The sequence below is a fragment of the Cucurbita maxima genome, unplaced genomic scaffold (assembly GCF_002738345.1).
Source record: "Cucurbita maxima cultivar Rimu unplaced genomic scaffold, Cmax_1.0 Cma_Scf00023, whole genome shotgun sequence".
Taxonomy (NCBI): Eukaryota; Viridiplantae; Streptophyta; class Magnoliopsida; order Cucurbitales; family Cucurbitaceae; genus Cucurbita; species Cucurbita maxima.
In genome coordinates this window covers 2,988,846-3,016,595 of record NW_019272039.1, presented here as the reverse complement: position 1 = coordinate 3,016,595, position 27,750 = coordinate 2,988,846, and the positions used below count along the sequence as shown (strand labels likewise).

The 27,750-nt window shown below is 37.2% G+C and overlaps 7 protein-coding genes across 9 annotated transcripts; 3 read left to right on the top strand and 4 right to left on the bottom strand.

Moving 5' to 3' along the window:
* Positions 1 to 499: 499 nt before the first annotated feature.
* LOC111497091 (phosphatidylinositol 3,4,5-trisphosphate 3-phosphatase and protein-tyrosine-phosphatase PTEN2A-like) lies at positions 500 to 6,088 on the top strand. Its single transcript, XM_023147727.1, has 14 exons — positions 500 to 751; positions 925 to 1,002; positions 1,485 to 2,055; positions 2,352 to 2,453; positions 2,563 to 2,619; positions 2,811 to 2,876; positions 3,276 to 3,452; positions 3,557 to 3,643; positions 3,718 to 3,782; positions 3,855 to 3,931; positions 4,692 to 4,738; positions 4,833 to 4,963; positions 5,160 to 5,229; positions 5,357 to 6,088. The coding sequence occupies exons 3-14, from the start codon at positions 1,642 to 1,644 to the stop codon at positions 5,876 to 5,878; spliced, it is 1,815 nt and encodes a 604-aa protein (XP_023003495.1). The 5' UTR covers positions 500 to 751; positions 925 to 1,002; positions 1,485 to 1,641; the 3' UTR covers positions 5,879 to 6,088.
* A 359-nt stretch (positions 6,089 to 6,447) lies between these two features.
* Positions 6,448 to 11,242, bottom strand: LOC111497193 (small RNA degrading nuclease 1-like). 2 transcript variants are annotated; one of them, XM_023147903.1, is made up of 12 exons: positions 11,052 to 11,242; positions 10,646 to 10,828; positions 10,483 to 10,572; positions 10,308 to 10,376; positions 10,050 to 10,157; positions 9,699 to 9,815; positions 9,548 to 9,617; positions 8,659 to 8,759; positions 8,369 to 8,503; positions 8,172 to 8,279; positions 7,544 to 7,651; positions 6,448 to 7,319 (listed from the first exon to the last, which is right to left on the bottom strand). In XM_023147903.1, exons 1-12 carry the CDS (start codon positions 11,082 to 11,084, stop codon positions 6,912 to 6,914), a joined length of 1,530 nt encoding a protein of 509 aa, XP_023003671.1. In that variant the 5' UTR covers positions 11,085 to 11,242; the 3' UTR covers positions 6,448 to 6,911. The 2 variants fall into 2 exon arrangements, with proteins under 2 accessions (XP_023003671.1, XP_023003670.1); XM_023147902.1 differs by having other exon boundaries at positions 10,017 to 10,157; positions 11,052 to 11,237.
* A 940-nt stretch (positions 11,243 to 12,182) lies between these two features.
* On the top strand, positions 12,183 to 14,315 carry LOC111497093 (cyclin-D3-3-like). Of its 2 annotated transcripts, none has more exons than XM_023147730.1 (4): positions 12,183 to 13,092; positions 13,214 to 13,415; positions 13,516 to 13,667; positions 13,765 to 14,315. In XM_023147730.1, exons 1-4 carry the CDS (start codon positions 12,580 to 12,582, stop codon positions 13,933 to 13,935), a joined length of 1,038 nt encoding a protein of 345 aa, XP_023003498.1. In that variant the 5' UTR covers positions 12,183 to 12,579; the 3' UTR covers positions 13,936 to 14,315. The 2 variants fall into 2 exon arrangements, with proteins under 2 accessions (XP_023003498.1, XP_023003499.1); XM_023147731.1 differs by having other exon boundaries at positions 12,189 to 13,092; positions 13,537 to 13,667.
* Positions 14,316 to 15,053: 738 nt separating this feature from the next.
* Positions 15,054 to 16,713, bottom strand: LOC111497095 (ADP-ribosylation factor 1-like). The gene is made up of 6 exons (XM_023147733.1): positions 16,424 to 16,713; positions 16,281 to 16,351; positions 16,064 to 16,183; positions 15,860 to 15,978; positions 15,444 to 15,525; positions 15,054 to 15,313 (listed from the first exon to the last, which is right to left on the bottom strand). The coding sequence occupies exons 1-6, from the start codon at positions 16,569 to 16,571 to the stop codon at positions 15,308 to 15,310; spliced, it is 546 nt and encodes a 181-aa protein (XP_023003501.1). The 5' UTR covers positions 16,572 to 16,713; the 3' UTR covers positions 15,054 to 15,307.
* A 267-nt stretch (positions 16,714 to 16,980) lies between these two features.
* Positions 16,981 to 19,093, bottom strand: LOC111497094 (microtubule-associated protein RP/EB family member 1C). The gene is made up of 6 exons (XM_023147732.1): positions 18,790 to 19,093; positions 18,532 to 18,687; positions 18,258 to 18,364; positions 17,733 to 17,949; positions 17,540 to 17,653; positions 16,981 to 17,431 (listed from the first exon to the last, which is right to left on the bottom strand). The coding sequence occupies exons 1-6, from the start codon at positions 18,895 to 18,897 to the stop codon at positions 17,147 to 17,149; spliced, it is 987 nt and encodes a 328-aa protein (XP_023003500.1). The 5' UTR covers positions 18,898 to 19,093; the 3' UTR covers positions 16,981 to 17,146.
* Positions 19,094 to 19,359: 266 nt separating this feature from the next.
* LOC111496929 (putative oxidoreductase TDA3) lies at positions 19,360 to 20,968 on the bottom strand. Its single transcript, XM_023147501.1, has 2 exons — positions 20,033 to 20,968; positions 19,360 to 19,946 (listed from the first exon to the last, which is right to left on the bottom strand). Exons 1-2 carry the CDS (start codon positions 20,928 to 20,930, stop codon positions 19,567 to 19,569), a joined length of 1,278 nt encoding a protein of 425 aa, XP_023003269.1. The 5' UTR covers positions 20,931 to 20,968; the 3' UTR covers positions 19,360 to 19,566.
* A 3,693-nt stretch (positions 20,969 to 24,661) lies between these two features.
* LOC111496928 (transcription factor MYB44-like) lies at positions 24,662 to 27,669 on the top strand. Its single transcript, XM_023147500.1, has 2 exons — positions 24,662 to 24,674; positions 26,288 to 27,669. The coding sequence occupies exon 2, from the start codon at positions 26,408 to 26,410 to the stop codon at positions 27,332 to 27,334; it is 927 nt and encodes a 308-aa protein (XP_023003268.1). The 5' UTR covers positions 24,662 to 24,674; positions 26,288 to 26,407; the 3' UTR covers positions 27,335 to 27,669.
* Positions 27,670 to 27,750: the final 81 nt, after the last annotated feature.

The following is a 27,750-nucleotide window of genomic DNA, read 5'->3' as shown; positions in this document are numbered from 1 at the left end:
CTGGTAGAAGGTTTCCACACCTTTGTAAAATGATGATTTGTTCTCCTCACCGTGGACATCACAAGTTTTTTTTTTTTTTTTTTTTTTTTTTTAATGTGAATAAAAAAAAACTCTTTTTTTATTTATTTTAAAGATAGAAGCTAATTTAAAACTAAACTAAATGGTTGAATTAAATTAAAAATGTTTAAAATTATAAATTATAAAAATTAAGGGCGAATACATTCTAATTTAAAAACAAAATTAATTTCTTTAGAAGTCACAATTTAATAATAAATATTTAGGGTGCTAAAAATAATCAAATTAAGTGTAAAATAGTTGTCCTTAATATAGCCCGTAACTAATTAGGATTCTAATTCGTGATTATTGAAATTTTTAAAAAATGGGAAAAAAAATTAGAATATTCTATTCTTACCGTCATCTTACAAGCTGTCTGGAAATCAAATTATGAATTGACCGAAGACGACGTGTCGTAACTTCTTGGAGATAGAGATGAAATAATTCGGTTGGAAATGAATGACGATTTCTTCAAAATTGAAATTAAGCCATAGATCGCTAATTTCTTCAAAATTCTTCACCTGCAAACTGTAATCATTCTTCCTCTCCAGTAACAATTTCCAGTTCCCTCGTATTCTTTTTCGAACTCTGAACAGAAACAACCTTCGAGGAGATCCTAACTGGACACATCATCTTCTTCGGTTCATTCACAATCATTTATTCGACGAGATCCAACCGAAATTCTTAATTCGTCTCTGTAAGTTTGCCTGCATTTTCATTTTGAAGTCATCATTTCCTGTGTAATTCTAAGAACATATCCCGCATGATTTGTTACTCATGGGATTCGATTCGTGTTTTATTCTGCCAATTTCCCATGATTTCTTGCAGATCTATAACTCTTTGTTGATATAGTGCTTTTCTGGAAACCAGGTTGCTGAATCTTACTTCGAGCTCGGCACCTTTTCTTGGAGCATGTTAAATTAATTGAAGTGACTGATATTACTAGAGGTATGAATGAAATGTAGTATGTTAATGGAGAACGATGAACAATATAATGTTTGAGTAGCCAATATTCAAAAACTCTTACCATTGTTCTCTAAATGCATAAAAATGATGATGCCTATCCAGAAAATGAAGGAACCCTCATGATAGATATTGTCTATTATAGCCTATCTAGTTTATTATTAAAAGGAAAAAAGTTCATTATTCCCCCCAAAGGTAGATTAAGAGTAGCTTGATCCAAAACTAATGTTTAAGTGAACATACGCAATCATGTGTGTACTCATGCTGGTTCACTGTCCAGCAGTGGCTGATACCGAATGCACACTCACGTCGTTGAGAACAGGGCTACATAATTAAATTGTTATGAGAGACTTCTTGATCAGTTTTTCTTATGATAAGATCATGAATTTCAATTGTTCCCTAATTCTTAATTTATCATTTTGGCATGAGAAAAAATCAAGCGTGTTCATAGTAGTTGTGCATTGCAGCTTGGATGTAAAGATTAACTACTGACAGCTGCAACTTCATTGTGGATATCTCTACTGGTCATCATGGTTTCTATTTGAGAAGTTGAGATCCACATAGTTCTCAGTTTCAGCCAGGATAGTAAAGCCGCATTTAACCCTGTTTCATTCGTATGATAAAATGGATAATGGAACTTCTAATAGTTCAACACAATCTGCAGTCAATAATCCAGCTCCAACTGTCCATAGGCAAAATAGTACAGGAGACCAGTTGACATCTATTTTATCTCCGTCTGGAATATCATCTTGGGCTAAGAGTTTTAGAAATCCACAACCGCCTGAAGCAGCAGAAAATGACTCTACGACAGGAAATGCTGGGATGTCAGCAATTGCTCGTTTCAGTAGTGGCTTTGGACTGCGGATGCCTTCAATGTCTCCTGTACGAGATGATACTGCTGCAGATACCAAAGCAGCAGCGAAATCTGATGTTTTCAAATCATTCACAAAAGGTTTAGTCGACACATCTCAGAATGCAGTAAAGGCTATGCAGGTAAAGGCACGCCATATTGTATCTCAGAACAAACGAAGATATCAGGTAGTTCATGTGTGCTATATTTTCTTCCGTTTAATTGTTCTTGTTGTATTTGTTATATGCTCTGTGCATATTTCTTTTTGTATACTTACAAGCTATACACTATAGTATTACATTACTTCTAAACCAACGAAAATGCACCATTTAAATGGCTACTGAGTATTATTTAGATAATAAATGAAAGAATATATTTTGAACTTTTTTAATTGGATGGTTTACAAAAGAGTGAAAAAATGATTCTCCAACTTTTTTCATTTTTAGTATACTGAATATGTTAATAAAATCTATTGCCTAAACAGGAAGGAGAATTTGATTTGGATATGACATATATCACTGAAAATATAATTGGTATGGGGTTTCCTGCTGGTCACATGAGCTCCGGTTTATTTGGTTTCATTGAGGTAAGTGAAAAATATTCCGATAGATTTAGATGAATTTGCCTTTATGTATTTAGTGGATGAGATTGTTACTTTGCATCTTGAACACGTATAATTGGAAATTTTGTTGTAGGGATTTTACAGAAATCATATGGAAGAAGTGATCAAATTTTTTGAAACTCATCATAAGGTAAAATTTTGTTTCACTTATTTTCTGGTATTTTATGAGCCCATACAGCAGAAGACTCAGAGGAAGAAAAGAGCTACGAGCAGCGTTATTACATACCATGCCTGTCTACATCTTGCTGATCTTGTTTTCTTCTTATTCCCTTAACCCATTAATTGGAAATGTCCGTAAATTAAATCCTTATTTATTGGCAGGGAAAATACAAAGTTTACAATCTTTGCTCAGAGCGTTTGTATGATGCCTCATTATTTGAGGGGAAGGTAAGCTTTCAATTTTCAGGTCTTCAATTGAGCATCCTCACTAATATCAATTATAGTCAACGGTACAACAAAAACTGCATAAGCTACCTCTTACTTCGGTTGATCTGAAGAACTGGTATTTGTCATTGTTTGTCTACCTAATAAAAATCATTTGTTCCAGAATACTTCAGTTTAGGGAATGTATATGATCCACTGACCCAAAATAATTTCTTACCTGTAAATGTAGGAAGTATAACACAATTATCTCTGTGTTACAAATATTTACTGAAAATCTTATTTTCTGAGTGGCTTTGAATTGGGCAGTCAGAAAGATATGGATTCTTATTTCTCAAGTCAGGAAATAGCGACTGAACTTTTCTGATCATTATTTCTTCAACTTGCAAATTTTGGATCTTTCAGGTTGCACATTTCCCGTTTGATGATCATAATTGTCCTCCTATCCATCTCATAAAATCATTTTGTCTAAGTGCTTATGCATGGTTAAAGGAGGATATTGAGAATGTGGTTGTTGTTCATTGTAAAGCTGGTATGGCACGAACAGGGCTAATGATTTGCAGCCTCCTTTTATTTCTAAAGGTAAGAATATGTAGTCTATTCTCATAAGGTTGGTAGGTTTATATTCAATTTTACCTAATCTTTGGGCTTGTTTATTACTCTCTTTTTTTTCCATCTGGATGCAGTTCTTCCATACGTCAGCAGAGGCAATTGACTATTACAATCAGAAAAGATGCGTGGATGGAAAGGCTTTGGTTCTTCCTAGCCAGATTGTAAGCCATTCAATTCTATTCTCTCTCTTATTTTTATTTTATACTTTATTGTGATGCCTCTTTACTTGATACAGAGGTATGTCAAATACTTTGAGCGCATTTTAATACATTTCAACGGAAATACTCCACCTGGACGGAGGTGAGTTGTTGATACTGTTCATGGAGAACATAAATATGGTCCACCAGAGTTACTCATGTTAAAATTTTACAGGTGCATGCTGAGAGGTTTTCGGCTTCACAAGTGCCCGTATTGGGTTAGGCCTTCGATTACAATTTCAAATCACAGTGGTATTTTGTGAAATTCCTGCTGTTTCCCTTATACGACAAATCTTCTTTTTTAACATCTTTCAGTTGACTTATCTTTAGCAAGGCTATATTTGTCAGTCTCTTGCAATTATTCTGTTCTTGATATAGTTTACTATGATATAAACTTTTTCCTTATGGTCAAGTATTAAGCATACAGAGAAAGGGATTTGGAGAAAATCTCCCATGAATCCATGAATCTGCAATATTTTCTTTTCGTTCTTTTATTTTATTTTAATTGTGTTTGCGTGTGTCTAAATGCAGCCTCTGCTTTTTATAGAGATGTGATTGGTCGTCTGTATATCTATCTGACACATGCTTGTAAACATTTGTTTTCGTTCACTGATTACTTTGACAACCAAGCTGGCAAGCTATGTTTCAACAATACCTTTTAGGTTTTGGTGGCTTTGGATTTCAAATATACCCTATTATATATATACATGAGCATAATAAGAAAAGCACTCACCAAATATCCCATACACCTAAATATTTAAACTCAACAAAATTAGAAATTAATTATAACATATTTGAACTAGAGAATAACTAGAAAATCTCACGAACTCCCGAATTAATGATATAAAAGGGGATGTGGTGTATTTATACTTTTACAGTAGCTGTCCAAAATCTTGTTCTTTCTGTTGTGGGATGTTAATTATAGCCTTTCCTATGTGTAGATCGTTCGGCTGCTCATTAGACTAAAATTATAACATATATATTCTTACCAAAGTTTTTGAATTGTCTACAGAGATTTTGTTCTCAACAAAAAAGCATCCAAAGACAAAGGATTTGATGGTAAGGTTATTGAAGTTCCACCCTTTGGTTTAGTTCCCATACAACATATTATGATGATTTTCATCTCTAATCTGAGGTTTCCAACTTACTGCAGCCAGAAGATTTCTGGATTAGAGCACCAAAGAAAGGATTTGTAGTTTTTGCACTGCCAGGTGAGCCTGGTTTGACAGAGTTGTCTGGGGACTTTAAGATTCATTTTCATGACCGCCATGGAGATTTTTATTGGTTAGTTAATTTCTGGTCACTTCCAATCTTGTTTATTAGTTGTGAAACCTTTTGAATACTGTCCACGGAATTCTGCCCAAATGGTATCATGAATTTCTTTCATACCTTCGTTCTGCTCCACTAGTATGCCATAGGGAGTAAATCGTGCCGTGCTGTGAAGGTCTTTTAACGTTGTTTCCCCCTTTACTTTTTCCAGTTGGTTAAATACAACAATGACAGAAAACAAAGTATTATTAAGCGACACAGATCTTGATGGTTTTGATAAGGTAATCAATACAATCCTTCAAATCCTTCGACACTGATTATAATAATCTCTTAACGTAATCCATTACTGAACTATACGGATTTTGTTTTTGCTCTCTTTTTATAATATATGTGGATCACCATTTGCAGAGAAAACTTCCTACTCCTGGATTCCAGGTCGAGGTTGTGATGATAGACTATAATGGTACTTTGCCAACACGATCGAAAACTAATTCTGCTGGCAAAGGATCTGATTGTCGTCCTATTCATGATCGGGTTCCAGGTCATGAGGCAGCACAATCGAGCAAAAACAAAATTCCTGAGAGTGAAGAAAATGATGATGTATTCTCTGATAGTGATGAAGAAAATGGTGACACAAAAACTGGTCTAGCTCAATCAACTTCTGAAACTGCAAAAGTTGACCATTCATCAACAGCAATTTCTTCTGATAAAATTGGGAGTTTAACGCGTGAAACAAATCATTTGTCACTTGGGAATGAGAGAAATCTACAAATCAATGCTCCAAAAGAACCAAACATTAGTGGCATGATACAACCGTCAGGCCTTGAGACCCCAAATATGGATTCGGCAAGCGCAAGTGAATTCAAAGCAATAGCCGCTGATGCATCAGTTTTCACTTTTGGGGATGAAGAAGACTTTGATAGTGAATGAAGCGTGAGTTGAGCGTTGCTTCAAACCATTTATATCAGAAAAAGTTGGATTATCAAGAAGTTGATATTTGAGATAACGTCAGCTTTCAATTGATTGTTTTTCCCTTCATATGATACCTTCCCTCTTTTAAACCTCCCCACCTCATGGTGGAAGGGAAAGGAAAAGAAAACACTTTCTATATTGTTTAAATCATTGGGCTGCTTCATGCGATTCTTTTTCCCAAAATTTATCAAAAGCTAACTTTACAGTTTGTCAATATTTAGGGATCCAAAATTCAAATGGGAATTTCTACACGACCATCAATTAATTTACTTGACAAAGCAAGCATTTTAGTTTTAATAGTTATTCCATTAGGTGTCTTTACCATAACTTATTTGCAAAGTTTACAGAGGAGGAATCAGTACAAAACATGATATAGAACATATTTTCAATCATATAAAAACATTTGCATTCCCGGAGCAATTCAATTAAAGCATATCTCCTCCATAAAAGTACATGTATATATATATATATATATATATATATATAGCTCGAATCAGACAACCAAGACATCCAGAAAGTTTTAACTCAATAAAAAAAAAAAAAAAAAAAAAAAAAAGTTGAAAAAAAGAATCTTAGTGCACAAAAAGAGAGAAAAAAACAAAACAAAATTAACCTCTTAGGCCAGTGAGGCACTTGAGGGAAACCTACAACATGAAACTATTCTTAAGTAATAACACAGGGAAGTCGAAGCTCTTTTCCTCTTGACCCCACGAGATTAGTAAAATGTAACGATCTACAACACCAAAACTGAGTATTTGTATAAATTATCTCAGATTGTTCGCTCCATGGCTGGATATTGGTTTAGCAGCTGGGGTAGTTAATCGTCCCAATGAATCTATTTAGTAAAAGGATGCACCTTGTCTGTGCTGATCCCATAAATTTCACTGTAATTCACAAAAGAGGCACCAGGATCATGGAGATAAAAACCAGAAGAAGAGTACAGGCAGAACCAAGACTATAGCTGGCGAGGGGAGTGGATTCAAAGCAAAATTTACTTCTTTTTTCCCTTTTTCTTTTCGTTTTTCTTCTTCAGAGCAGTGATCGCTTTACGCAGATTACTAAGTTCATAATCCTTCCTTCTCAATTCTTCCTTCAGTCTCTCAACCTCATTCAAGTGATCACAACACGGACTAGAGTCCTGTTTCAATTCTAGATTCAACATTTCAACCTCCTCAACATGGTCGAAACTTCTACTTGAGTTTGAAATCGTATCCATCCCAATGTTCTGATCAGTCTTCTGTTTTTTGGACATGACTAGGTTTTCAATCACTTTCATATCTCTTTTTGTAGACGATAATTTGTCAGCAAAATCCTTTCGTCCCATTTTGCGAACATAGATACTAACAATGGTCCCTGAACGTTGAAATCTAATGAGCTTCTGTGGCCGTCCAGATGAATCCTGATTGTATGGCAGGATTGGAAAAATTAATCAGTAAAACCAAGCGTAAAATTCCCCCCAGGGCATCAATTACCCGGTACTGAAATATGATTGACTAATTTGGCAAGGATATGGCATAGTATAAGTGAAATGTGTGTCATTTTTCTTAGGGAATACGGAAAGCATATCAAATGAAGAAAATAAATCATCTCATAAAGATAAAGAAAATGTGTATTCACTATTACCTCATTTTGGCTACCTTCAATCTGTTCGAATGCTTCATGTGCCTCTTTGGGATTCTTAAAAATGGCAAATGCGGAGTATATATCCCCCCCTTGAACATTCTTAGGTGGCTGTTGGAAGATGAATCGTCAAAACATAAAATTTATTGGTAAAAGATAAGCAGATGGAGAAGAATATAGACATTAAATAATGCGCATGTTGTTAAAACAATTACGGTGTTCGAATGTATAGAAGAGGGCAGTGCAACCAAACAACCTAGACATTTGGTCGACCTATTAAACTGCATGGACCAGTTACTAAAAAAAATTGAAGCTTATATAAGAAAAAGTTGATAAATCAAGTAGTTCAAAATGGTGCGACATAAATTCCGGATCCATCCACAGGAAGTACACATCTGCTAAGTGCTAACTTGGCCACTCAACTTTCTTAATCCACAAAGAACCCATTAAATAAGCGTTCATCAAAAGTGAAGATGCCAAGCCCACAGTAACAAACTATGCACATGATATTTATATAAGATTCATCATATATCAAAACTGTCGACTATGTATGTGCATGGAAATTATCACAAAAAATTATTCGGAATGCATATCTATGGATTGCATACAAAATAAATTGAGCATATTCAACCTTGAGTTCAATGGTGAAATCACCACTAATAACTCCAGCTAATTCTTCACTTGATACATTAACAGGTATTCTATGAAGAAGCAACTTCTCCATACCAATTTGAGGTGTCTGCAGTATTTAAAAGAAAATCAATATTAATCTATGAACACATACAACATAAGCGTTACTGTAATGGGTTGGAAGATCCTTAGTCTTACATTCTCATCAGCTTCGGTAATCACATCATCAACTTTGCTCTCTAGCTTTGCGAGAGCAAGTTTCATGGCAGCCCGAGCATCATCTAGACAATTATGTGGAGCACCCTCCTGACGAAGGTCATAGCCCAAGACAGACTGTAGAAAAAGAGTAAAAAACTCGCCATAATGACATCTAAAAGTTTCAAATACTTCTGATTATGAACATAAAAGCCCTCGCAGAAACAAAAAAAAAAAAAAAATTGCATGAGTGAAAGAGCACAAACTATGAAAAACATGTATTTTACACATGCCTTACACAGGTTGTTCAAAGAAGGTCTTCTATAGATTGATCCATTGAAATACTTGAAGATATAAGAGGTGTCAATCACCCTCGCATGATCTAATTGAAGTGCTGTAGCAACAAAAGAACAAAGGACAACAAATAAACTAATGTCAGGGAGAAGCAATATGCACAATTTTCAAGAGGCCATTTGTTTGTAAGGAATTTGGATACTTAACATGGGAATCCATATGCTTGTGCATTTAAGTGGCATATCATGGCTGATTGTTTTTGTTGTCATGCCCTTGTATCTTTAAGTTTAACTCATTTTTTTACTATTTTGATTACTTGATATTTTATCTTTACCCATTTGATCTTTTCTGGATTTTTTAACTGAAGATCAATTTAATTTTAAGATATTAACATATTCAATTAGTATAAAATAAAATGGAAAATCAATGAGACATAATTACATTTAAAACATGAATCTTTTATTTTTTGGTATAATTACAAAGGATGATATGAAAACTTTAAGACAGTATTTTAATAAGGTGGCCAGTAGTTAGCATAGTGGCTTTTCATTAAGACCAATTTCTCCAATTGAAACTTAGTTTGAGTTGGGTAAGTTATTACAAGTTGGTTAAATAGGGTGGATAAGTTTTCAATTTTGAAGTCATATATCTTCCATCAAATTAGGCATGAGGTAATTACAATACAATTATTAAAATATAATTTATTGTAAACATCATCAATTTATACGTAAATTATTACGTCTAGTCACAGTAAGAAGTTGATCAGAAAACCTAACACATAAATTTTATTGAAGTTGAAACTTAAAATTAAAGATGAAACTGAAAAATAAAAATATGGCCCTTGAAGAACTGAAAGAATACACGTACATATGATGATATTTAGATTACCTCGTAGGTCATTGTTCAGACTGTGGCCTACCAAAATAGTTCCACTTGACAGCAATTTTGTAATGGATTTCTGCAATTTGCACAAAGAATATCAGATCGTATGTGTTAGAAGAAGAATAAACCGTCCACATATGAAACAAACTACAGATACCTGTACATCAACCAAAGAACAAGTAACATCATCTAAATCCCCAGGAGAAATTCCAGTTATATCAGTTCTGTAGTCCTTAATTTCTTTCCTAGGTTTTACAAGTTCATCAATTTTCACCTGAAGAGAAAACTCTAAGGTCAGCATAAAATGAAGCACAAGGGGCCTAGTAAACGGTCTGATAAAAGCTTGAAACCATTTATGAAAGAACTATACAAAAAACAAATGAGACCATTTTTTTTTTTTTTTTTCTGTGGGTGTGTGCGTGTAAAGGGAGATTTGAACAGAGGCTACGAGAAGACAGAAAGGTCAAGAGAATACTTGTAAGTCACGATCCACCATGCAAACCCTCACCAAGTTCTCAGTTCCATCTTCACAGAGAACCATCTCACAATCAATGGCATAAATTGAATTTGAGTTCAGTGCTTCAGACTTTTGACTGAATTTTGTAACAATCCATCCCTTCAAAATCAGACCCACAAGTCAACATAAATTCACTAGATAGGTAGGCAATCATAGAAGATACTACATATTAAATGGAAAATTTATTAGTCAATTAACAAAACAAGAAAAAGATTCGAAACACAGAAAGCAAGCAAAGGAACAACAGACCTCATTAAAAGATGGGAATGAATATTCCATTGAGTATTGTGGGTGTTCAAGTGTAAGCCGAACCAGCCTCTGCACTGCCACAATCACGGGTTAACAAAAGTAACTAAGATATAAAATTCGTCACTGTAGGCATTGATTGATCCTCCACCAAAAAAAAAGAAAAAAAAGAACCCACCTGCTCAGGTGATTCATTGTCTGAAGCATTCTGCGATACTTGCTTCACAAAATTGCGTTTCTCGTTACACTGTAGTACTTTATCCAAAAACTAATAACAGAAAGAGCACAGTGAGCATATCACGAAAACTTCCAGTGGCGTTTATGATAGAACGATTCATTACCATCAAATCATCCTCTTTACTAAAGGTCTTGAGAAAGGCAATCAACAAATCATTGGGCCTCTTATACGGGTCGCTCAAGCTAGACCCGAACTTAGGGTCATGCCTTTTAAGAAACTCCTTCCAGTCTCCTTCACGACCTTTCATACCTCGCTTCTGGGCCAACCGCACCATCTCGACAAGCACCTACGAAGCAAACGAGGGGGATCTAGTTTTTAAATAAATTCAACACACTTCCACACATATTCCCTAGGTTGCTGGCTTCAACCAACAGAATCACCGAGACAGTGAAGTTTCGACAGATTCCATGTCTAAAAGTAACAAAACAATAAGTGTACACTTCGCAGAGCAGTTGAGAACAGGACATGAATGATAAAGATAAAGATAGATTGAAGGACACGGAGATTACCGTCTTCTCTGCTGTAACGATCTTGTCCTCCATTGGAAACGATTTCGGAATTCGAAGAGAGTAGGTTCCCGCCGCGTAGGGTTCTTTGACGAGAAAGCTGTTGATTAAGAATGAATGGGGCAACCCAACCAGAATTAGGGTCGGGTTTGTGGGTGCCACCAGAATACTCGGTGCTCCATAATTAAAGTAGAGTCGGGTTTCCGGGTGCAACCAGAATACTTGGTTTGGGCCGTAAGGAGTATTTAAGGGGGGCAGAAAAGGAAAAATAAAAAATAAAAAAAGAAAGAAGAAGAAGAAGAAGAAGTACAGAGCAGTGAGTAGGGTGAACGGTAGGGCCAGAGGATTAAAGGTCAAGAAGACATCAGAGAGCCGTACGGGGCTCTGTCTTAAACCGACAAGACGGCACATTTATTGAGCCGATTTGTTTTTGGTCCTTCTTTTTCTTCTTCAAGTTGGATTACAAGGCACACGACCCACCCACCCAGTTTAAAGAGCAAAGCAAACGGCTTCAAACGCCGAGGGAGAGGATGAAAGTCGTTGACCTGTTCTAACAGTTGGAAGAAGGGAGCATACAGTACACCGCTCAACGTTCGCGCATGGAGCGTATCGTAATTTCCCCTTTCTATTTTACTCTACGGTCAACGATTCGTGCTTTACTCGCGTGTATTTACTCGCCCCTTATCCAATCGGATAGCTTCCGCACTCAAAAACTGCCACGTTGACGCGCCCGGTCATTTCGTATGGCTATGTAAAATACTATTGGCTTCAAAATATATTTCTACCACTGTTCATATTCTGGGTAACTTTAAGTTTATATCAAAAAACCCCAACATTTTTTAGAGTAGGGACTACACGTGCCACAGGCGTGGGGATGGAGAAGCTGTATCCACCCTCTTTTTTCAATTCTAAAATTCATTTATTTTCCTTTCTTTTTTTTTTTTTTAATATATATTCACTTAAAAAAAAACTGTAAATTCTATTAAAAAAATACAAAATAATAATAAATTCAATAAGATACGGTGAGTATCACAAGTTAAATGAATATATAAAGAAAAAAAAGATGGAGAAATTGGGAGGGAATGAGGAGGCAGCCATAGCTTAGGTGAGTGGAGGAGTGAGTAGTGTGCAGTCTAACGTTGCGTTTCATTGTCCGCGCCAATCTCCAAAAAGTCTTTTCTTTGTTTCTTTTGCTCTCTGCTTTCTCATATTTATTTTAAATCTCAAAAAAGAGACTTCGAGGAAAGACAAAGACGGAGCCAAACCCCAAAACATTATAAAGTGAAAAGACGACAGGCGTGCAACCATCTCCGCATAAAACCTCTTTGTTGCTTAGCTTCATTCTGGGACTGTGTCTCTCTCTCTCTCCTCTGCTCAAAAATCTCATTCTCAATCTCAATCCAATCGCCCAGTAACAGATACGCCTATGGATATCCCTTTCTCTTTGACCACTCCCTTTTCTTCTTTCGCCTTCCCATTCCTCAAATGACATAACCCTTTCTCCTCCTTTTTCTTCCAACAAAACACCCCCATGGCTCTCCCGGATGATGAAGCCCAGGTTCAGGAGATTGAAACCCAGTCCTACGTTCTCGATGCCCTGTTCTGTGAAGACCTCTGCTGCGACGAAGATTTCGATGGAAATGGGAACGTTGAAGATAGCGATTACTGGGAAACTCTGAGAAAGGACCAGCCTTTTCTCGCTATTAATTTGCTGGAAAAAGACCCACTTTGGGAGGATGATGAAGAATTGCAGTCTCTAATTTCAAAAGAAGAGCAAACCCATGTTTGTAATGCTTCTGTTACCTCTGATGGGTATCTAATTCAGGCTCGGAATGAGGCATTGTCCTGGATTTTTAGTGTAAAACATTACTACGCTTTCTCTGCTTTCACCTCTCTTCTTGCTGTTAACTACTTCGATAGATTCGTTTCAAATGTGAGGTTCCAGAGGGACAAGCCATGGATGAGTCAGCTTGCAGCTGTTGCTTGCCTCTCGTTGGCTGCCAAAGTGGAGGAGACCCAGGTCCCCCTTCTCCTGGACCTTCAAGTATGTATAGCTTTCAAATCATCCTCCAACTGTTTGATGAAATGCCGCAGTGAAACTACATTCTTGGTTTCCTGCTCTGTAAACCCATTTTAAAACTTGGCATTGTTGTATTCTGTTTTAGGTGGTAGAATCCAAGTTTTTATTTGAAGCTAAGACCATACAGAGAATGGAGCTGCTGGTGTTGTCTGCCCTTCAATGGAAGATGCATCCAGTTACTCCCTTTTCCTTTCTTCGTCACATTATCAGGAGGTTGTCTCTGAAGGACCATATGCTTTGGGAGCTTCTTGGGAGGTTTCAGAGCCATCTCCTCTCTATAATAGCTGGTAAATGGCTTACTTATAGTGCCTAACTTTTGTTTACATATAGTGCTTATCATGCGAACATAAATGTTGTTCCATAATGAAATGGTTGGTATCTTAATAGCAATGGTCATTCCACTGCCAGATCATAGATTCTTGTGCTACCTGCCTTCTGTCTTGGCCACCGCTACAATATTGCATATCATTAATGAGATTGAGCCATGTAATTTCTTGGAATACCAGAATGAGCTCCTCAGTGTACTTAAAATTAATAAGGTATTGATGAACAACACGGATGAATGTCTGAATGTTTCTGATTTTCTACTGCATTGCCAAAAGTTATGGCCAGCTGAAACATGTTATATCTTTACAGAATCATCTAGATGAATGCTACAAGGTCATCCTTGATTCACTTGGCAGTAATGGCAGTGTCAATAGCTATCAAATGTGTGGACTGGGTAGCCCACGCGATGTTATGGACGGATACTTCATCTCTGACTCCTCGAATGATTCATGGCCAATGGTACCATCCGTCTCACCGTAGCCTAACACTCATTGAGAAAGCGCGCCATTTGGCCTATGAAATCTCTCTTGATGCTCCTACTTCCTACCAGCCTTCTGCTGAAGCAATACTCTTGAAATTGTTCTGGGACTCTCTTCACTTTTCACATGCATTATATAATATGATGTCCAATTTGTTTTTGTTGTCGTTGCCTATTGGGGAAAAAAACTGGTGAGACAAGGAATCATTGCTCTGAAGATGTGTATTAGTTCTTTCACTGGTGGTGGGGAGAAACAAAGTGGGATTGAGGAGGGGAAGATCTTGGTTGGGTTTCTATGTTGAGTTATGAATAGTCTTTTCATGTACTCCATCTTGGATATAGTACTACTTCAATTTGAGACCATATTATTTGTAAATTCAAACCTAGTTGTCTCTTTTATTTACTCCTTACAATATTTTAATTGTGAAGGGCGTAACTGTTGTAGACTGGACTTGAAGGTTGAAAGGTTGTTTGGTTCTTCAATGAACAGTTTGACGACAGTGATGCTTCATGGAGTCAAAATCATGCTGTAAGAACTGACAGCCAAAACTTGACTGCTCAGTTCTTTGGGTAATGAGAGTTCTTCTAAGCTTTAAATCCAGAAACCATAGGGGTTGGTTCTGCACGTTTTGAATAGTATTGTAAAATGGGAACCGAAACCACCACAGCAAACAGTATCTGCCAATTAAATTCAAACTTCCATATATTAATTAGTATACGTGATATCCTACATCGGTTGGAGATGGGACAAAGCATTTTTAATAAGTATGTAGAAACTTATTCCTAATAGATGCATTTTAGAAGTATGAGGCTGACAGCCATACGTAAGAGATCACAATATCTAATAACAATAGTTTTAAGCGGTTACCAATACACTAAAACAAGATCCAAATGGACAGCACAATCTTGAGTGTTTTGTTTTTTTTTTTGGCTTTTGGCTTGAATTATTAATTTTTCGAGTTTCCTATCCTGGCTCCATCTTTTTGGCATTCTAATATGATTGAATTTCCCATGATGGTTCATCAGATTATAACAATATTCTTCCAAGACTACGTGGGGAAGCAACCTGGGTGATGAGAAACAAGAACAAGACATGTAACAGTGAAAGAACACGAAAGGGTGGAGCAACAAGACCCACATTTATAAATAACATTTATTTTTTAATTTTTCTTTATTATCGTTCACATGGCATGGAGTTCTTCCATCACTGCTTTTGTACATATCTTTCTTGGATCTCAAACCGAAACTTTACACAAAAACGTGAGAATTCAACACTGCAGACCAGAGTGCACAGGTCTTTCAGGTACATATTTAGGTTCCTTCTGGTTTCATTTAAAGAGCTTTCCCACAAGGTGTTCATCAAAACAACTGGGATTAGACCTACAACGAAAGCTTAAACCCATCTGTTAGTTTTGGGTCGATGTTCTGTTTTTTCATCCAGTCTAACAAAGAATAAAGCTTAACTTTGAAGGAACAAAGAGAAAAAACCAGATAAAGCTATGGAACTTGCCTTGTTTGAGATATTGCTAGACAGCCAATCAAGACCTTCATACAGTCCTTGGCCTGAAGTGGCACAAGTGGCCTGGATGTACCTGCATCACTCATCTCTCTAGTTTCAGTAAAATTAAAAATGGAAAAAGTGTTCAAAAAGAAAATTCTACCCAAGTCTTTGAAGTGGTCTATCTTCGCTGAATAAAAATATTAGTGATATCTTCTACGTAAACTATGTAATAAGACAGCAATAAAGATAACAATATCGGCTAGCGGTGGTTTATCTTCCCTAACAGACGCATTTTAAAAATCTTGAGAGAAGCTCGGTAAGGAAAGTCCACAAATGACAATATTTGCTAGCGGTGAGCTTGAAGAACTGTTACGTGACTAACATTGGGAGACCAACAATAGTATTTTCTAAAGAGAGAGATGTACCAGCGACGATGTCGAAGTGAGTGAAGGCCAAGTTTATCAGTGATTTCAGCAACAGTCATAGCATTTGGAAGGTCTTGCTTGTTGGCAAACACCAGCACAGTTGCATCAACCAGTTCATGCTTGAAGGAGGAGCAAGAGCAAGATTAAGTGTAAAAGCCAAGTGATATGTGAGGGTGGATGAAAGAAGCATTTAGAATTAAGCACCTCACTGAGCATCCTGTGAAGCTCATCCCTGGCTTCTGATATCCTATCTTTGTCATTGCTATCCACCACGAAGATAAGACCATGCGTGTTCTGAAAATAGTGCCTCCATAGAGGTCTGATCTGCATAGCATCAACAAGAAAGCAATGAATCAAAGCTTCATTATTCGGTTGATGGAATATGTCTCATGTTCATCAAATGATCAAACTAAGAGAATACCTTATCTTGGCCTCCAACATCCCACACTGTAAAGCTAACATTCTTGTACTCAACCGTTTCGACATTAAAACCTGATCGATGAATAAAGAGATTAAAAATATGTAATCACCAAAGCTAAAAAGGGGCTTAGAAAAAGGAGATACCGATGGTGGGTATGGTGGTGACAATCTCTCCAAGCTTCAACTTATACAAAATGGTTGTTTTTCCAGAAGCATCAAGACCCACCATTAAAATCCTCATTTCTTTCTTTGCAAACAGCATCCTTACAAGCCGAGATATTGCCATTCCCATGGTTGCCGATCAAGATTTCAGACCACAAAATTAACTGATTAATATGAACTACCTGTGCGACGAAGAATTCTTATGCTTGGAAAGTGAGAAGAGGAAGAAGAGCAAACCCAAATGAAAAGTTAAGTCGTCGAGTGGCTTTAGCATCAAGGAGCATTATAGAGAAGATGATAAAAGGCGTTAAAAGGCAAAGGGAATTGGATTCCGATAAGCTTTCAGGAATAAAGGGCCTGAGTTTTGAATAACTATTGGTGGTTTTGCCATAGCCATTTGTTTTTGGGATTCTTCAATTGCCAAGTAGCAATGTGATAGTACTCTGACACTCACATTTGTAAGTATTGTGCGAGTGAAATGAGAAAGAGAACAAACAAAATCAATGAACCCGATCTACCAAATTAGCATCAGCGGTGTTGGCCATGAACAAAACACCCCAAGTATATTATATCCAAAGGATCTTCTCAGTAAAAAGTCTACATAAAGAACAACTTCATGAAAATCTGAAAAACTACTAGAGACAAAAAAAAACTTGACAATCCTAGCAATTGAATTGTACTGCTAAAATAAGGAGTGTTCTCTTGTTAGTAGGTCATAAGAGGTGACCCACTGCAATGAACGTCAGAAGCATCGGTCACCCTTTGCCTGGGAGACAAAGTTGTTATGCCAGCAACATCTACATCAAGATTGATAATATTTTTTCTCTTCTGGGTATCTAAGCTTAGCTTCTCATCAGAAAGCACTTCAGAGATTGGACTTGAGTGACTTATTGTTTCCTTCTGGTGAGCGGACAACATAACTTGAGCTTCTGCTACCACTGAGGCATCATCATCTACAGCATACAGTATCTTCCTTATAGCTCCAACTACCTGTAAAAACGAATGGAAATGGAAATGCTCAATAAAATGGGCTTGAAATTCTTGTAGCCCAAAGAAAATACGGATAGAATTAGAGAGATGATTATAGGAAAAAAGTACAGGCAAATTTTCAATCTCTGGACTCTGGCAGAGTATCTCAATATCCCTTAGCTTAGCAAAGTAGAAATCCCTCTCTTTCTCGAGGCTGTCGATTGACAGCTTCAACGTCGTGATCTGCATTTTACACTAGTAAGTATATGCTTTCCAGTTTCTATTGTGTTATATATCAAAGTCATGCAGATTCAGAAAATACCTGTTCATCATACGCAGTTATCCCATGAGATGGAGGTTGAGAAACATGGGCTGCCTGATTTCCTGAGTTAGCCGATGCTTCATTTTTCCGAGCATTCTGAGAGACCTGAGGCCTGGATGCTGCTGTTGAACCTTTCGCAGAAGAATGTGATGTGGTGCCTTTTTTGCTTGCCTCCTTTCCTCCTTTGGAAGTTTCTCTCCTTTCCAAAGCATTGTAACTACCAAGAATAATAAAAACTGATAACGAAATATTGCAGTATAATTCAACAATCTGGATTAAAATAAATATATTAATGACTTCTTGATGATCATCCCTTTTCAGACATTGAAACTGACCATCGTTTATGTTGATCAAATCATTTAGTATTGGAAAATTAGATCCAAAAGAGGACAGAATTAGTAACATCTCAATCCCTAACGTGAAAGGGGCGAATCACGAATTAAAAGCATGATGGTCAACCCAGCCCTCAACAAAACAACGTTAATTCTGGTAATTGAAATTGTAGCAGACAATAGACAAACTTACGACTGCGAAACGCCTCCATTAACGGAATCACAATAACGTTTCATCCACTGCATGAACTCCAGATTATCAAGGGGCCTTCCTTTCACAAGCTTACTCACCTCGATATGCTACAACATTTTTCATGGGAAAAAAGTAATAAAATACAGATCAAGCGGATGCAAAGAACCCAAAAGAAAATCCTCATCAGTCAGAATATTTCTCAAGGAAACAGAACCAATCTGTAAAGTTGTAAAAATAATAGATAAAACCAAAGGGGTTGATAAAAAGAAGATACCTTAGTGATCTTTAGTTTGTTGAAGACATCTTGGAGGACCTTAAAATTCTGAATCATTTCGTACTCGCTCTTCGCGTCGAAGTTGACCTTGTGCATCGGCACCATCCCTGGGTGAGCTGCATCCATCAATTGACAATGAACCGCACCCGAGCATGCCTACAACTCAAGAATCCATAACAGGGTCAAAATTATAAAAATAAAAATAAATCCAGAAAGCTCGAAAAATAGATATAAATAATAAAAGGATCAGGGAGAAACCTCCTCGACTTTGGAAAGATTGAGATGAAGAGTGGAGTTGATCCAGGAGAGGATCTCCGATCTTCCAACAAAATAAGCCGAATCCATCATCCCAATTTTTGTCGCCATTTCTTAGGGCTCAGAATTTCTCTGCCAGAATCTGTCGCCGGCTCTGAAACTATTTCCCTGTCCGGAGATCCAGTGAGAAGAGGATCGAGTTGATATGGGTTTGCCAACGGATTTTTGAGGAGAGGAATTTAAAATGGGAGGAGGAGCGGGATTTCCAATAATTCAAAATGAAATGTCGCATCGTCAAGAACGGTCGCCCCATCTTTACATGGGCTATTCTGGGCTCTAATCCACTAACAGCAGAAACTATTCTGGGCTCTAAGCCCATATAACGTGCATTTTTTAATTTTATAAATAACTAAAATTTGTACATGAAATTATTATAATATTAAAAGAAATCAAAGATAATTAACTAAAAGTTTAATTGTAATTAATTTGCAATTAATTGCAATAGAGATGTAAATTAGAGCTATAACAAAACAAATTTTTATAATAATAATATAAACTAATGAATTATGAGTCAAAGACAAAATAAATGGTGAATTACCAAACCAAGAGTGTTTTATTAAACAAAATCAACGAAAAATGAAAAGTAAGGCATGGACTTGAAGTGCTGTACAATGGAATTTGCATTCCATGAACCTTCACATACAGAATAGCTTCAAAGAGATTCAAGAGAACGGAAGAAACTGAGACAATCCCCCATCACCCAAACCTGCTCCTTCATTATCAATGTTTCCTTCTTTGTCCCACAAACCTCGCTGGACTGAATCGACTAAGATCGACAATGGCGGATTCTCCATCCAAAACAAGCTCAGCCATGGCCGCCCCAGTTGCAGGCCCATTCAAAATTCCCCAACAACTGTGACCAGTCGCCACATAACACCCTTTTGTCCCCGGAAGCTCGCCGATCACCGGCAAATCATCATCCGTGCATGGCAAGAAGCATGCCTGCTCTGCCTTCAAATCCGCCTCCCCTTCCCCCAATCGGCTCGACACAGTCTTCGCAACCCTCTTTAGAACGCTTATCGATTCTGGATTGGCTGCGATTTCCTCTGGATCCTCCGGCACTTCCTCCACCGCCGACATCCCGCACACGTACACCTCCCCTGCCCAGCCCATCAACCCCATTTACATTCAAAATTACAATCCCAAAAAACTGTATACAAAATTCGAAATCCGAAAACAAGCTCACCAGTGGGACGAGGATACACCTCCGGGTCTAAGGGTTTTCCTCCCTGGGCTGGATAGTAACCCAGAAACAGAGCATGCGGAGTAATGGCTTCAGGATCTTTAGGTTCCAAAATTATGCTGTGCGCTTTGAGGCCGTACACTCTAAACAGCGACGATACCGCCTCGAATTTCCCAGACCACGGTCCCAATGCCAGAACCACCGCATCAGCGTAAATTACTCGGCCGTCCTCAAGCACCGCCGATTCAACTTTTCCGCCCTCCGACGTAATCCTCTGCAATTTCCCGGTCACAACCTCCACGCCGTAATTTTCGATTGCATTGGATATGAGGGTCCGAGTGAAGAGCTGCGGGTGCACTTGTGCCGTCGTTTCCGTATTTCCGATGGTTCTCGTATTCCGAGCGGGGCCGTCGACCCACGGAGGTACGGCGGAGTCGCCGGTGGATTTAGAAGTGGAAGTAGAGGGAGTGGAAGGGTTTTGCGATTCGGAAATCGTAAGGCTGAGAGTGGTTAGGGCTCTGTAACCGTACGATTTAGGGCCATCGAGCTCCTGTGAAAGAGAGCGGTGGAGATTAAAGCTTGCGCGAGCGAGAGTGGACAGGGGTCCGCCGTCGCACCAGTCGAGGGCGAGGAAGCCGCCGGCCTTGCCCGAGGCAGCGCATGCGATGGCGGATTTCTCGACGAGAGTGACTGCCGCCCCTTTCTTGGCTAAAAAGTACGCGGTGCAGACTCCGATCACTCCTCCGCCGCAAACGACTACTTTTCTGGTTTCCATCTCCATCAACGACGGCGACGCTGCGGGAGAATAAGAGGATCTAATCAACGCAAAGGTGGAAGGCCTAGAGTTCGGGATCGAACGAAGAAACGGAGAGAACGATGACGCTGAAACTGTCAGTGCCATTTCTGCCAATACTACTCTCCCAAATTCTTTACTTGGGCCGACACCTGGTGGCCTCATTGTCCAGAAATTGGGCCAGATTGTGGCCCAAAAAGGAAGCCCAGTTGGAATCTCTTCTTCAAAGGCTCAAAAGAACCCGAATACCCCAGTTGAACATTTAAACTATATTATTCGACAATTATCTTAATTTGATCCACATATGAAATATTATTTAGTTATTTTTAGGTTAATTATCTTTTAATTAGCTACAAGACAAGCTTAATTGGCTGATGATGAGAAAAGCCGCCATGTTTGGAGGTGAGTTTAGGCCAAAGGAAAACAACATAATTGGCAAATAAAGGCAATCATAAGCTGCGTTTTAATCAAACTTCTACCTAAAATTAAATTATTAAGTGTAATATCCAAATTTACCTACCCTACTAACCCCTACTCATTAATTACTACTAATATTAATTTTTAATTTATAAAAAACAAAAACCAAAGAGAAGTCTAAAACTATGCATTAAATATTATAAAAAGTGAGTTTAGGGGAAAAAAAACATATTATATGCAAATATGTGACAAAATAATGGCATACAACTCCAAAGTTTGTAATAAAAAAAGGGAATATTTAAAAATGCATGCATATATGGATATATCTAGCTGAATTTAACACCAAGTTGGGCTATGCTAGTGGAAGACTCATTCATTAGGTTCTTATACCAATCAAGTAATTAATTATCCCTTTTAGTCAAAAGGAAATTGCATTAGTGGAGTTTGTCTAAATTTAATATTGTCGTGTGTGTATATATACATATATATATATAATGAGAGATTTTTGTAATCAATAATTAAGATGTCAATGTCCTCTTTTATCAAGCCCTTTGAAAAAGGAATAAACAAAATTTTAGGTATTTAATCACAAAGGTGAAGAATTTAAACTTCTTTAACTACCCNTTTCTTATTGGTGTTCTCTATTCAGGTTTTCAAGGGCTATTCATTTTCTGATGTTTGCTCCAATTGGAGGGCTTATTTGTACTCTTGTTCTTTTGTTATCTACTTTACTTTTGCTTTCTTCTTTCTTTGTCTACTCTTTGTAGACTTCGTACGTTAATACTCCCTTTAACTTTTTGATCATTAATTAAAAAGTATTGTTTCTTGTTTCTACAGTTTATAAAAAAAAAAAAAAAAAAAAAAACATAGAGATTTGTGCATAGACATATAAAATAGTGTGAATAAACTCTAATAAATAGGTCCATTATGGCTCCTTCCTACTCTTAGCCTCTTACCCAATCACAAAAGTAAATGCCTTACAGCTAGCGAATCACATGACGTGGCCTTCCCATGCTTATCTCTTTCATTATTTTCCTTAAATATATAAATTCATGCAATAATTATAAATCCTCTTTTTTCTTTTTCTTTTTTTAATTATAAAATTTATATTTAAGAGAATGTTAACATTAGACAGTTTCTATAGTTTTATTTTAATTAAAAGAACTAGCATTGCGTTATAATAAATATGGGAGGGAGATTTAAAGCTTATTTAAATTTTAGATAATTATAAATAAAATACTCATTATCATGGTCTATATATATATATATTATTTTTCAGTTCTATTCCATTAGTTATTTATTAAACCAATGAACTTAGTTATCGTTGGAACCGACGAGAAGGTGGGGCCCGCTTGGAAAATTCGACGACGTGGAAGACAACTGGGAACATCCGACATGACTACGCTCCGGGACTCCTCTGTCTGAGGTTGAGCAATCCAGTCAAGGAAGACGTGGTGCTTTTTGTGGATGACACGTGTGATTTCGCAATACTACTGTCAATTTTGTCTGTTATGGGCTGGTATGGATAGGAGGGAATCCTCGTTTCGCACGTGTCCAGTACTATAATAATGTCATGGGATAATTTTATATTTGTAGACTTTGTTAGGGCAAATTTAAAATATAATTTATAAGAAAATAAATAAAAAGTAGTAGAGTTGGCTAACATATTCTACAATACTGTTATATTTTAACATTTCATAACAATTCCGTTGATATTCAGTTTAAAAATGCTCACGTGAAGTTGACTTTCAAGGATTTCTCCAAATATACAACTAGGAAAAATATATTAAATTTTTCATCCCATCTTTTTAATTATATACAATTTCGTCTATTTAACCAAACTAATATTAATAGAGATCGGAAAGTGAATCTCTTAATCATTTTGTATAATAGTTTGAGGTACAAAAAGAACACAACTAAGTGGGTTTAGGTCACTGGCATAGATTTTTAGTATGTTCTACTTAAATATGATATTAGATAAAATTAATCTGTGTTTAATAATAATAAATGAAATTAAGGAATGGAAGTAAATGCAATAATTTGCCTCTTAAACAATAGTATTAATGAATAGTAAGGGGGAAGAATTTGGTAGGAAAGGAGAAATAGGCGAAACGCACCGTGTTTGAAACATCCAACCAGACAGATGGGTAAGCTGGTGAAATTCGGTCGGAAAGTAAATGCTTCGTATTATTTTAATGATTTCAGAAATCCCAAATAAAATAAACGTGCTACATTGCTGGTCCCCACATTAACATTTACGTCATCTTATTGGAAGATGTGGAAAGGCCCAGGACAGGTCCCACCACCGTCTTAAAATTTATATATTTTTTTAATTAAAAAAGAAGGGTCAAACGGTTTGGCTTCCCACTACCGACCTCCGTACATGTGCTACGAAACCTCCTCGAGCGTTCCCTTCCCACGTGCTATCTCTCTCTTATTTTTTGAAATATATTCTCTTACCGACCAAATATTCCAATTTTTTCAATGCATTAATTAAACAAATTTAATCTTAAAAGAACATTTATCTATTAATGTTGCTAAGCAATAATTATCCGATGAAGCTTTCAATTTGAAAATTTTAAATTCTATTTGGTTTTTCATTCATAAATAACGGAAGTAGTTGGAAATAGACACACTCTTTTAACTTTAATTAAATGAATGTAAATAATAATAATAAATAATAAAAGAATGAAACCAGATTTTTTTCTAACTAATCTAAAAGTAGAATGGAATGATTAGAAAATAAATAAATTAGGAAGCACATGTGTGGTGGCGGTGGGGGTCGATGGCTGTTTGAGATCCGAGGGAGATAATTAATTTAATAATACACTATTTATTATATTTTATTTAACAAAAAAATAAAAAAAAAAAACTGCCAAATTGGTTGGTTGAATTACATTAATGCCCTCGTAACCAAATAAAAATAGCAAAGCCACACGTGGGTTCTCTGTACGGCTGAAGAAAACACGTGAGCGAGCCGTTAAGAAGCACGTGTGAAGGTAATAGATAGGAATAAAAAATAATAAAACCGTTAAGAGAAAATGCGGGTTTTTTCCAGCTGTCTTGCCTCCTTATTACCTTTACAATACTAACAATGAAATGGATTCTCCGCATCCCTTCTTTTGCCTTTGTACCATACCGGTCTTTTCCCGCCCCCAATAAATAAAGAAATAATTAATTAAATACATAAACCCATATTATGGTTTTGGACATATCTTTTTTATCAATTAATTTTGTAATATTTACCGGATAATTTAGAAAACATATCACGTACTTTACGCATTTATAAATTCCCAATGAAAAGTAAACTATATAATGATAATAATAATATGGTAGCCGTATTAAGTTCCATTCCATATTTATTTCATTTTTTTTTAATGTTAAATTTATAAATTTATATTAATAAAAGTGAGGAAAATAAGGAGATGGGGGGAGGTTGAGTGGAGGCAACAGGGCCGTACAAGGAGGAGTAAAGGCAAAGAGGGGAGAGGGAAAGAAGTGGGAAAAGATTATCATCACCGGCGGGTGTCGGTGGATAAAAAGTCCCCAAAGTTAGTTAGCTACGTGGAGGCGGGAGACTGGTGGAGGTGATGATATTGTCAGGGCTTACAGCCTGTACTGACACAAATGCAGCAATAATTATTCGCTCCCCAATTCGGCGTCCGTAATTGTCGTTTTCTGCCACATCATCATTTTTTTTTCCCGCTTTTCTTTTTTTCCTTTAACTAATAAAAAAAGAAAAAAGAAAGAGACACGCGAAGAAATGGAATTTATTTTTTATTTTTTGAAAAAAAAACGGGTGGAGGGAAATGGTAGACAGGCTGGCAAAATCAGTGAAAGTGTCTTCTTTTCAACCACCCCCTGCAAATCTCCGTACCCTTAGCTTCCTCCTTACCATCTCTCCACATTTTGCTTAGCTCCCAAGTTCTCTCTTTTACTAAAATAACACTATTTAATTTAACTTTAAATTCTTGTAAAAAAAATTATTTTACTGAACATATTGATTTTAATTCCCACTGTTATGTTTTATTTAATTCTTGTTTTTAGTTAACCAAAATAATATGTGGTTTACCGTTTTCATTTTCATTTTTATTTTTTAAATTTATTTGAATAACTTTATGACATGGAAAAATATTTCAAGAAATAGGCCTAAGTTGTGAACTTTTTCTACTGAGAACTATTTTTAAGTATCAACTATAAAAAATGGTTTAATTAACTAAAATATAATAATATTATTTTAAATGTTAATAGGTTTGAATTTTTACTCAAAAACATAAGAATCTTTTTAAAGTGTGTTCCAAAACGTGAGAGGAAAGAAAACTAGGTCATATCACTAGGGTAGGTTAAATAATGTAAATTTTTTAAATTCAACACAATTAAATAAGATAAAAGATTTAAAAAAATTATTTAAATAAGCTCAAACTATTTAAAAAAACAACAACAACAATGAAACAAATGGATCAAAATTGGCTGGATTGTTCGATTTTTTTAAAAAATCAAGGTGAACGATTGCGACGTGGCAAGCGATATTGTAGACACGTGGAATGAAGAAGAAGAGGAAAATGGAAGGTTGACGGCGTGGATAGAATAAGGAAAGGCGGTAATAATTGGAGGAGTAGGCACAGAAAGTCTTGCAGCACAAGGTGTGCGGTACGGAGCGTACCTCTCACGCTCCTTTAACGAGCGTTATCTTTTCGATTTTAAATTTTCAAATTTTAATTTTTTTTTTCTTTTGTCCAGAAACAGAGAAAGAAACTGAAAAAACAAAATGTACTAAAAATTAAAACTGAAAAACAAAAACAAAAGAAAGAGAGAGAAAAAGATTTAAAAGAATTGTTTTTTTTCATATTAAATTTAATGAAGGTGAGACTCGACGCGTGTTCATTGCCAGCTGTATCGCAACCGCAACGGCCAACCGTTTAGTGGGGAGAAGTGGTGCCACTTACCGGACCGTTTCACACATTCTTTAAGACGAGCACACCGGATCATTCGGTATCCAGTCTCCACCCTTTTATAAGAACCCCCACCCTGCTCCATTAACTCTGTAGAGAGCGAGCCGAACAAACAGGTCTGAGATCGACACCATTGAAGATATTTTCAATTTTCAATTTTCAAACGGAACCTTTACCTTCGTTTCCCCAATTTTTAGTTTCTGTTGCTAATCTTTCATGGCGGTTAACCGTAATGAGATGGATCGGATCAAGGGTCCGTGGAGCCCTGAAGAAGATGACGCTCTTCAGAGGCTCGTCCAGAAGCATGGCCCACGCAACTGGTCCCTCATCAGCAGATCGATTCACGGCCGCTCTGGGAAGTCCTGCCGGCTCCGATGGTGCAATCAGCTCTCGCCGCAGGTGGAGCACCGACCCTTCTCGCCGGAGGAGGACGAGACCATTATCAGAGCTCATGCGAACTTNGGCAACAGATGGGCTACTATTGCTCGGCTTCTTTCTGGCCGAACAGATAACGCCGTCAAGAATCACTGGAATTCGACGCTCAAGCGGAAGTGCTCATCAATGATGAATGAGGGGTTTGAAGGGGAAAGCAACAATCAGCCTCTGAAGAAATCGTTCAGCGCTGGCGCCGCTGTCAACATCTCCAACGGACTCTACATGAGCCCCGGTAGTCCATCGGGATCTGACAGAAGCGACTCTAGCGTTCCTGTTGTATCTCCAATCGTGTACCGCCCCGTTGCCAGAACCGGCAGCGTAATACCTCCGGGAGAATCAACTTTGTCCTCCGCCACAGATCCTCCGACGTCGCTATCGTTATCTCTCCCAGGAGTGGGTGCCGCCGGCGAAAGTTCAAATCGCGAAGGAAGTGGATCAACGGCGCAGGTGCCTCTACTGGCAGCATTCGCTCAAATACAGAGCATGGCGGCATCGGAGCTGGCGAGGGCGTCGCAGCTAGATAACAGACCCGATGAGTCAGCCGAGAAAATTAATGGGTTTGGAATATTCAGTGCAGATTTAATGGCGGTGATGCAAGAAATGATAAGGTCGGAGGTGAAAAGCTATATGGAAGGGCTATCGGATCCAAGAGGAAGAGGTTGTTTCCAGCAGGCTAAAGCCGGTGGGATCAGGAACGTTGGTTTTTAAGCGAACTGCGAATTAATCAACAAGATTTGAACTGTTGAAGCGAAGTTGCCATCTCGGGCTTCGAGAGAAAGAGGGAATGTTGGTTGGGGAGAGAATGAGAAACACAGTAAGAAAATGTGCTGGGGGGAAAGAAGTAAACCTGGGAGTTGGGTTTCTTTCCATCTTTCAACTCTTTTTTTAATGTTGTTTTTTAAGGAAATAATATTTAGTGAATGAATGTACATAGAAGGGAATGAAAGAAGATGAAAAGGGGGAAGTTCCCATTCCCAATTCCTTAACAGATAGGAAATCCAACGCAAAACCATAATCAATTGGTTTCGTTTTGAATGTTCTAAGCTTCTTCTTCTGTGTTTGTTTGAAAGTTTTGAATGGTGGTGAAATTGTGTTATAATTTATGGTGTTGTTCATTTGGAAAT